Genomic DNA, 10,899 nt, shown 5'->3' on the forward strand with positions numbered 1-10,899 from the left:
TTAAAGTTTTGTGAGTAAAAAAAAAAAAAAAAAAAAACCTCTTAGACATGTTTGTAGTTGAAATAATTGACCAATTTCATAAACCAAAATTTATTTACACTATTCTCCAATTATTATTTCAAACATTCGAAGCGATATATATGGACAAATAGATACAGGCATATTCACTTTTAATTAATACTATGGCAGCAAATTACATGGAGAAAAGAGAAAATGAAAAAAGATGGTTTGGATTCTATATATTTATTCAATTAGAAGTCTCAAACATTCAATTTTTTATAGAAAACTTCTACTCCTTAATGAACTCAATTATTCGGTGCAAATTCAAATTAATTAGTCTAATATATTCTAAAATATACAGGTATAAATTAGATAAAATTAGTTGAAAAAAATAAAATAAGAAAAGAACACTTAAGTTAATTTCGAAATGTATGATTGAATCAAAATAATTTTTTTCTTCATTTAAGTATTCATCTCAATTAGAGGGGTCAGTGGAAAAAAAAATTAAAGTCACAATGAATTCTCATTCAAATCCTATTACATCTGCATGAGTCTCCCCGCGTGCCATTAATAACTAACGAAGAAGAAGTACAATTTGATCTAAAAAATTTCAACTTAAAAACTTTCTTTCCGCGAAAAAACTTTATCCCTAAGCCCCTTTACTAGATTGATGCCCTTATTCCTAACAAGTCGTTGATCGGGATAATAGAATGAGAAATTATCGTTACCATACCAACAGGGGAAAAAGAAAAAATACATTGAGCTAAACTTAATCTTTGTTTATTCAATGGTTCATCAAATTTCAATAAGGAATCCTTCTCCATCCTATATCCTTTTGTGTCCATTAGCCGTCAACGTTCGAAGTAAAATAAAATTGTATATATATATATATATACATTTTTGTGTTATGTGTCCGAAAACTTTCACAAAACTAACACAAGTGGTCTTTTATACGGAACAAATTCGCTAGAACTAATGTAAACATAAGATTTTTCCCAAAATTAATTGGTAGCGGCTTGAAAAATCGATGCAAATTTAGGAGGCCATCAAACGATTATGTCAAATGTGAAATACTTACTCATGTCCCATCATTATGCTTTACATTCGCGATAACAATCATTTTTAGCAATTGTGAAGCATGTGTTGGCCAGACCATTGCTATCGCGAGCCTATCCTCGCATTCACGATATTGGACCAGACAGTCAGCTCGCTATCGCGAGCCTCTCCTCGCGTTCGCGACATTAGGTCATATAGGATCAACTCACTTGCGATATCGTTATTAGTTCGCAAAAGTCGTCAAATTTACCTCCATTTGCCATCTCGCTCTCATTTTCGCGAACACACCACAACTCAGCAAACCAACAATTGGTTTCCAACTTCTAAGGTTTCAAAATTTGTACGAAACCCTCGGGTCTCAATTCAAATCCTACCAACAGGTCATAAACAATAATATCAAGTTATATACATAATCAAAGCGTAATTTGAAACGAAAAATCAAGATGTTAGAGTAAGCCATCCAATGTAAATGAAGAAACTTCCTTAAATCTTTATTGTAATTCGAATTCAAATGTAACCATTTCATAAACCTATCGTGGGTGAGAATTACGGAAAACATCAGCCTGACTCCTGCTCTAATTTACTAGTCCAAACTCCAAACTGAGATCAAGGAACATCAGACTACATGTAGGAACTTGTTTTACTAGATCAAATTTTCAATTGATTTAATCTTATCAGTAAAATGAGAATATCAAGTAAACATAGTTGACCCCTAGGCAAAAGAACTCGGATCTTACTCTGCCATCAATTCGTTAAGATTTAAACAGAGAACAGTCTATACGTAAAAGAAAACACTCCCCCAAACCCCAAAAAAGGGGGACGGTTGAAATGACTGCAATTTGTAGAGATAATACAGCATTGAAATTGATGGTATTAATGTTGCCGTTTAGATTACAGAATGTCTTCTACCGAATAAAAAAAGAGAGGAAAAATCAATGCTAATTGAGTATGGGGCAAAATTGCTACAAGGCCAAACACACTTTTTAATAAGCTCTTCTGCAGCAGAAACTAGTTGAAGATTGCGAGCAAGGATGCATAAATTTATTGTTCCTCCAAAAATACTTATTTATAGCTCATCTCAATGTCCTTGTCCATCTGCAAACAAGAAAGGATGTAAGCGTCACATTGAGGGACTAATAATAATAATAGAATTCCAGTGAACTTACAGATCTGGCTAGCTCTTTAGCCTTCTCGTCATCAAAACCAAGTGTAGCCATTATTTTATGCCCAGCTGATTCCTTTTCTGACCAAATACCAAGAGCCAGATGTGCTATGGTTATCTCCCCACTTTCACCTGCAAATATGATCACGAGATCATACTTCATTACAAAATACATGTAAAGAAGAGTCTGAATGTCTGATGATGCTTGCCATGTATCTCCAGATAGATGAGCCTGGCTTAAGATTTTTAGCTCAATGTTGGCATCATTAGCTTTTCTGTTGTGTTTCACCATGCATTTCCATTGCTATGTAGTCATTCTAAATTTATGGTGTTTCATCCTCTTCACTATTAGAAATTTTGTCAATACCATAATAACGCGTCACAGCACTGAATAAGGATATTGTTTCAGTTTATGTGTTAGATGATTATGATGTAGGTAACAGGTGAACAAGTTTGTTTTACTGTTACACCTTGTGCGTCTCAAGGTGAAGTAATGAATATGAGACTTGTTAATCATGATTTAAATGATTTTAAAGTCATAATATGGCTATATATGATGTTTGGATAGAAAATATGAAGTTTGGGAAAAATCGGATTAAAGTTGCGGAAAAACCGACTAAGGATTTGCCTTGTAACAGAGCTTTTTGAGAAATAAATTTCGTGTACTATTTGAGGTCTATTTGGAACATATTATATACCAAATTGAAGGTCTTGGAATGTAGTTTCCAACGCTCTTAACTGTTCGTTCATATGACACCCGGATAAAAAATTATAAGCGTTGGAAGAAGGGTCAATCATAGAGTGCCAAGTAGCACCTTTTTGACTTTTAAAAAAAATGGAATATTTACATCCCATCTCGTCTCTTTCTCCATTTTTCCAAAAAACACACCCAAATAACACCCCTTACTTTACTCTTAAGCTCTCTGCAAGAGTTTCAAACAAGATTATCATCCCGGGCACGGAATCAAGAAGCGATAACATTAAAACGATCCCTACGACATAAGTATCGCTATATCGCCTCTCTTTTTCTTGTAGTTTGAGTTTTGGAAGGTACTTCATAGTTAAGAAAACGTGTACTTTCTGTATTTAAGTGTTTAAATATCAAGGAATGTTGAAAAATTCGTTTCCTAATAGTTAGAACTCACGGGACGGTGATCGGAAGCCGTGAGTTCGAGTTATTTGACTTGTAGTGGACTGTTTTGTGGGATGTTTCGTGTTACCTTTGGGCTGTATATTTTTCTACTGTTTAATGGAGTTTTGGAGGACAAATGGTGTGGAGAAACACCACATAATGATGAAATGGTGGGCTGGTCGTTCGTCGTTACATTTTTTTTTAGGTTGTTTGACACTACTTTGGTTGTCGTTTTATGTATGAAGTGATTAGGGTGTTTGGGATGTTTTGTATTATATTGTGATGGAGATAAGGTTAGAAAATGATGCTTACATGTTGCTATTGTTGTGTTCTTGTTGTTGTTGGTATATAGTATTGGTGGTATATGGTATTGGAGGAGGGCCTAATTACAGGGGAGATACTGCCCAAATTTACGTAAACGAGCTACTAGTTTAAGTTGCAGACTTAGCCTTTACTCAGCACTGATTTTGAATCTCCTTATGATGTGGTAGATTGGGTTGAGTTGTTTGAAGAATTTCTTGGAAAGTATTAAGGACTCAACGGAGTTAAGGTATGTTAAGGCTATCCCTCCTTTCCTTTTGGCATGATCCGTACGATACAAACGAAACGAGCAAATACGCAACTTTCATAAATGACTCTATTCATAGAAATACTTAGGATATCTATATTCTTGATTCCACATGTGTCTTATTATTCTATCATCTGTTCATGGGTCTCAGAAAAATACGCAAGTTGATAAAGTTTATTTCATGATATTAATCAAAGGCATAGTGATCTTATGACATTTTGAGAAATCTTATTAACGTACTTCTTATGCATTTCATTCATGTACACATGTACATTGACCCATGACCAGATGGCGTTATATATGCGTATATTATATGTATATGGGATATGGGAAAAGGTTATGGCGTTATATACGCACCACCACTTGATCAGCTGGTATACGTTGATGATTTTGCCCATAGCGGCTAAGATGATACGATGGGATGCCCTCAGAGGCTTGATGATGTTATGTACGCATTTACCTATGCATGGTATGGCATTTATACGCACATGCATGACATTATAAATTTTCATGATTCACAGAGCTATTCAGAATTACAGGTTGAGTTATTTACTCCATGTTTCTTTCATGTCTTTTATATACTACTGTCATGCCTTACATACTCGGTGCTTTATTTGTACTGACGTCCCTTTTGCCTGGGGACGTTGCGTTTCATGCCCGCAGGTCCCGATAGACAGGTTGAGAGTTCTCCTAGTAAGCTATCAGCTCAGCAGAAGGTGTTTGTGCACTCCACTTGATCCGGAGTTGCCTATTTGGTCAGTATGATTTAAATATGTATTGATTGGTATGGCGGGGCCCTGTCCCGACCTTTATGATATTTATGTACTCTTAGAGGCTTGTACACAGATGTCATGTATACGGATACTGGTATGGCTTTGTCGGCCTATGTTTTGAGTATATTAAGGATCATGCCAGCCTTATAGGCCAGTACGTCATATGTATAAGTCGGTATATCAAGTTGGGTCACCCTATATTGAGTATTTCATCATGTTTTATTCTACTTATCTCACGACAGCCTCTCCGGCTCATTTACCTATGATAGTATGGTACAAAAAATACATTACGTTGGTACTCGGTTGAGTACGGTACAGGGTGCCCGTCGTGGCCCATCGGTTTGGGTCGTGACATTCACGGGCTTAGGTCGCATAGTTACTGAGTCGATAACTTAGACTCGACATGACTCGGGAACTTGACGCAACAAATCTGAAAAAAAATGAGAGTCAGAAAATCTTTTTTTATAACTGAGAAATTCTCGAGGGCCAGAGGCACACGTTACAATCAGAAAATCTAAGGATGATGAGACCGTTGATGATGTGGTTGTTTTTCTGGTAATAGATGTGGTTCTATTACTTATGGGGAAAATAAAAATAAACACTCTGAATGTCCTAATTTAAATGACATTTCTTCCATTTTGTAGTATCTAAAATAATTTACTACCTTCCACTGATAAATTTTAAACCGCTTCAACATTTCAAGATGCAAACTTTTAACTGTTATATTTAATTTCTTTTTCTACTACTACTTACATAAGATAGAAGCCAAATTAACCCTTAAACTTCATGTTCAGTCAAATGAGTCAAATGGTGTCACATGAAATGAAACTGAGGCAATAGTATAATCTTCAAAGTACTATTTCAGATGGTCTTACCCCATTAGTAAAATCTGTCTTCCAAAATCAGGTTGAAAAGAAGAGAAGAACATTAGTATATGGAGCAGCTTAAAGAGAATATACTAAGGAGGAGCCTCAAGCGGCCAAAATATATCTCCATTTGACCTTGAGCTAAGCACAACAAATTTCTAGAAATGTAAGGATGTGATATAGAAGGTGACTATTTGTATACATGAGACACAGTTTAAAGAAATAAGGACAGGATACATTGTGTGCAAGCATAGCAAATGCTATTTGTAAGTAAATCAATTCCTAAAATAACTTAACTTTATCAAAGTTTTCCTTTTTTTTTTTTGGATGAAGAACTTTATTAAAGTTTATGGGCTTATGGCATAAAGTTAATGAAATCATACAGGTAAACCTTAAAAGTTCTTAACGCGGACGAGTTAGACCTAAATCAAATGGAGAGGAGTTATTTTAATTAGACGTTCTCTTAGGACCAAGCAGACCTAATGAAGAATAGAACACAATGGAAGCAAAAAATCCTTAAAGGTGATACCAACTACTTGAGAATAGAGCTTAATTGTTGTTTTTGCACTTACATCAGATCTAATGTTTGTCATTAGAGATTTTATATTAGTGTAGGGATAATTACAAAATTTAGAAAATCTCTAGTTTTAGATAACCCCTAATTTGCCTATTACGACAAGTTAATTAGTGGGCAGCCCAATGCACAAAGTTTCCCGCTTCGCGCAAGGTCCGGGAAGGGCCGCACCCCAAGGGTGTGATGCAGACAGCCTACCCTAACACAAGCATTAGTGGCTGCTTCCATGGCTCAAACTCAGTGACTTATAGGTCACACGGAGACAACTTTACCGTTGCTCCAAGGCTCCCCTTCGATAAGTTCATTAGTATTAATGAAATAGATTTGAATACAAATGGATGACCTACATATAGACCTTCCCACACAACAGAAAAATTACATATGCTTCTTTCTTTCCCTTGATTTGGTGAACAATCAAAGAAAATACAGTGCATAATAGGATTATAATTTATAGGAGCCACCGAAGCCATCGGTTCTATTTTGTGGTACCACTTCCACAGTTTTACTGCCACTTCAGCTCATGTGTGATCAATCAATAAGACTGGCCTGAATCTAATAGGAAGCAACCAAAGTAAGTAAGCCACAACCACTACAAATCTATTACGAGGACTTCATTTGAGACATAACCAACCGGGAAAAGATTGTACTCGAGTCAATAATTTCTTGTCGTATCCCTCTTCGGTCCATGCCTATAATGGCATTTACTGTCTCAATTAGGTCCATAAAGGGATTCAACTGCACCAATATACAACTAATAGGTGTAATTCAAGGAGCTAACAAATTTAGCTAGTCTAGATAAATTTATAACAAAATCCATAAATTTATCTGGCTATTTGCAGTTTCAAGTTTACATCAACAAAAATGACTCATTAGGCATTTAGCCTTAAGTTTGTGTAGAGGGAAAATGACACCCTTAAAGCATCTGACGTTTCTTTCTTTCCAAATGCTTCAAAAAGTGCATGCTGGCACCATTTTCCATATCCGTTTTGTAGCCTACCCTGCCATCAAGAGATGAGAGACCCCAGCTAACATATGCTCCTTTAATGGTATAGGGCATTACCCGCTCATCCCAAAGAGGTTAAGAAACATACTCCTAAATCCTAATGTCTCTGGCAGCTTGACAAGAGACGAAAATGGTTGATGTTTTCTGATTCTAGCAGACACATGTAACACCTGTTTCATAGTATTATTCCACTTTTTGCAAGATCATCATGTTCAGGCAAGCTTCCTGGAACTTTCTTGGAATTTTGGCTTTCTGCATAAGTTCCCAGACACCGTTTAGGAACATTTATGAAGAAATTTGGATACCCATTTTTCTCTTTCTCTTCTCTAATTTAACATGTGTCTTGGGGTTATTATGGACACTTCCTACTTTTCCAATGCCCATTATACCCTTCGTGAAAATAAGTAGGGTTTTGTAAGATTCAAATGTGGATCTCATTCTCTCTCATAAAATTAATTATGAACATAGAAGAAATAAAATAATGTGATACGAGGGAAAATTTTACTTTTCCATGCACGCCTATTGCGTCAAAACCCTACACCTTCTATTAGTTGTAGCTCCTCCATTATTCCTTTCTTTCACTTGCCCAACCCTAAACCGAATACCAATATATGTCATGCGATATACACCTTCCACTTGTTATAGTTCCTTCCATACCCTAAATCGAATACTTATGTTTCCTCTCTTCTTTTAATGTAACTAATATTAGGCGGATATTGGTTTAGGGATTGCATGCGCAATAAATAACGTAATGAGAGATAATGAAATTCAAATTTTGGATCTTACAACCCCTACTCTTTTTCACGAACAGGGTATGATGGACATTGAAAAGTAAGATGTGTACATAATACTCCAAAGACGTGTGTGAAGAGAAGGGAAAGATTAAAAATGGGTTGTTGATACTCAAGACTAGAGAGAGAAGTTTTGGTTGTATGATGAAAAGCTTGTAGGAGTAATTTCGAATTTAGGTTAAATACATGCAGAAACAAGTAGACATATGAATCTATTGGTCACCACTGGAGCAGATGTAAAGCACGCGCATATTTTGCCTTCAATATCTCTCTTTGCTCATCTCTTTGTTTCTTGATAAGATGATTCCAAGAAGGAAGTACATGAAACAGTTAATGAAAGCAAGACAAGTTGTCTCTACTTTTCACTTTATGTACTTATATTCACTTCAGGATACCCGCTCCGACAGGAGAAACTAATCTCAAACCCACACAATCACCGCCTTCCACCTCTTCTGTTGTCGCAGCCACCACAACTCACAACCCCATTGCTGCCGCCACCACCACCATCAATGAGTCTCACATCCTGGACCACCTTCACCACCACATCATCTGCCCTTCCACCACCTCCTCCACAGAAAGAAAGCAAAAAATTGACATGGAAAACACATGGCGACGCGCGTGCATTACACTGCCAACTTAAATCTCGTGGCCACTCAGGGTGGTAAAAATTCCACTTTGAAAATGTTCAGGCGGTAATAGGTCCCTTGCAAATCCACTTTGAAGATGTTCAGGGGATAACAGGTCCCTTGCAAAGTTTGAGTGCATAGTTTAGGGGATTTTATGTATTATCCCTATTCTACTACTTGTCATTAATAAGACCTTATGCATACACATCTGTATACTGGGAAAATGGTGTACTATCTAGAGCCAATGTCACTGTTAAAAACCACTCGAGTAAGTCTGATATATCTTAAGCTTTCTAAGTGCATAGTATACTAGCAGGGGTTGTTCTGGACAAATCATAAATGATATAGTGTGTGTGTGTGTATATATATAGGCAACCCGGTGCACTAAGCTCCCGCTATGCGCGGGTCCGGGGAAGGGTCAGACCACAAGAGTGTGTTGTACGCAACCTTGCCCTGCATTTCTGCAAGAGGTTGTTTCCACGGCTTGAACCCGTGACCTCCTGGTCACATGGCAACAACTTTACCAGTTAAGCCAAGGCTCCCTCTATATATATATATATATATATATATATATATATATATATATATATATATATATATATATATATCTTCTCATAGAAAGCAATGATATTACCTGATTTCAATTTCTCATCGACTGCCCAGTCAAGAGCCCTTTGAGCTGGTTCAGTAAGGGGAGGATGCTCTGGACTGAAAAAATACATATCGGATTTTCCAAGCAACTTTACAGTTTCATCCCTCGCCTTGAGAAGGGTTACACCGTTTGCTCTCAGAAACTTGGCAGCCAAACTGGTTCCTAGCAAAACAAATCCTCTTCATTCAAACTCAAAAATAAACTACCTTCCTAAGCTAATAGACAAAGTACGATTCATATTTCATGCACAAACATGTATGCCCCACACTAGGTGTAAAAATGCAGCTTTTACAACAGCATCCACTGAGTTCAATGCTAACCTTCAACCAAGATTCCCATTAAAAGAGCTTCAGTGCCAGTATTTGGGTACTTGAGCTTCCTTGCTTCTAATTCAGCCATTGCAAATGCCTTTATTGCTCTTGCCGACCATCTACAACAATTATTCAAAAAGCTTCTCTTATATCACAAAAACAAATGGATATAAAAGATTCATAAAGCCGACCCCAACTGATTTGGGATTGAGTCATAGTTGATTGATTGACTTCTTTCAGTTAAAATATAAAAAAACTGCTTAATTCTTACAATTAGACATCAAAATTAAGCAGACATACTTGGGCTGTATCTCAGAAGGAGCTCTCTCTGGTTTTCTGCAATGGAAAAACCAACCGTCACAAACAAAATTTTGTAAATTTACAAGTAAATGAAAACGCAAACACAGAGCAACATGAAAGCTTACGCAGTTGGGAGGCTGAAGGAGACCGTTGCTACGGTCGAACGACGCCGTTTGAGAGTAAAAACGTTCAAATTCTGCGGTCGAATAGAGAGCATTCCGCCAGTAAAAGAAGTAGCTAGAATCTTGCAATACTTCTGGGTTAAAGTATTATTATCACTTTGTCTATTGTAAGAAGTCGAAGTTGAAGACGGGATTGAAAGTAATGAAAAACTGTGAGTCGCCATTGGCCACAACAAAACCCTAATTTAGGTAAAAAGAACAGAAATTATTTGAATCTTCTATATTCTCTCGTCTCCTTCCGATACAGAATTTATACTTTGTAATTGTAGCTGTTACAAATGTGCTGATTAACAATGTACGTAGCGTACAAGCTTCAACTGAGGTGGATAGAACTGTAAAAGATAATACACTTGAAGAGGACGGAGGGACAATGATAGTTGGGCCGAGCTCAGACTGATACCCCATCAATACATGGGCCTAAATGTAGCTGCGCAACAACAGTAGAAATTGCGTGGGGTAGCCACTTTTTAATGGAGATTTTTACCTAGCTATACTATAATAGAAATTTATTTACCATATTTATTTAGGTTTCTTATTAATTACTTTATACATCCATATTTATAAGTTATATACAATGCAGACAAAATTTTGAGTATTGCTTTAGAATCAAGTTGTGAGTAAGTTTTGAATCATGTTTTCTTTCTTTCTAAAATCATTATTGTATGTGACTTGCATATGATACATCAATACCCAAAACAATACTTGATACAATACTAATACAATTATAATATAATTATATTAGATTTTTAGTGTAGAGTTGTGATTGAAGCTTGAAGAAGATGACGATCGTAGTTGTATCACGATTTTTTAGAAATGTATCGCGATTGTATTATAATTGTATATGTATCATAATTGTTGAAAGAACTGTATTTCAAATGTATGATAAATGTATATACATTATAT

At 36.2% G+C, this 10,899-nt stretch overlaps 1 protein-coding gene across 1 annotated transcript; it reads right to left on the minus strand.

Moving 5' to 3' along the window:
• Positions 1-1,894: 1,894 nt before the first annotated feature.
• On the minus strand, positions 1,895-10,391 carry LOC104089802 (ATP-dependent Clp protease ATP-binding subunit CLPT1, chloroplastic-like). The gene is made up of 6 exons (XM_009594782.4): positions 9,940-10,391; positions 9,815-9,850; positions 9,524-9,633; positions 9,186-9,365; positions 2,223-2,350; positions 1,895-2,151 (listed from the first exon to the last, which is right to left on the minus strand). Exons 1-6 carry the CDS (start codon positions 10,158-10,160, stop codon positions 2,119-2,121), a joined length of 708 nt encoding a protein of 235 aa, XP_009593077.1. The 5' UTR covers positions 10,161-10,391; the 3' UTR covers positions 1,895-2,118.
• Positions 10,392-10,899: the final 508 nt, after the last annotated feature.

This window comes from Nicotiana tomentosiformis, chromosome 3 (assembly GCF_000390325.3).
Source record: "Nicotiana tomentosiformis chromosome 3, ASM39032v3, whole genome shotgun sequence".
Taxonomy (NCBI): Eukaryota; Viridiplantae; Streptophyta; class Magnoliopsida; order Solanales; family Solanaceae; genus Nicotiana; species Nicotiana tomentosiformis.

Coding starts and splice junctions, on each gene's coding strand:
- LOC104089802 (XM_009594782.4), bottom strand. CDS start 10,160: ATGGCGACTCACAGTTTTTCATTACTTTCAATCCCGTCTTCAACTTCG. Junction 9,851..9,939: donor TCCTTCAGCCTCCCAACTGC/GTAAGCTTTCAT, acceptor TTTCCATTGCAG/AAAACCAGAGAGAGCTCCTT. Junction 2,152..2,222: donor CTAAAGAGCTAGCCAGATCT/GTAAGTTCACTG, acceptor TCTTGTTTGCAG/ATGGACAAGGACATTGAGAT.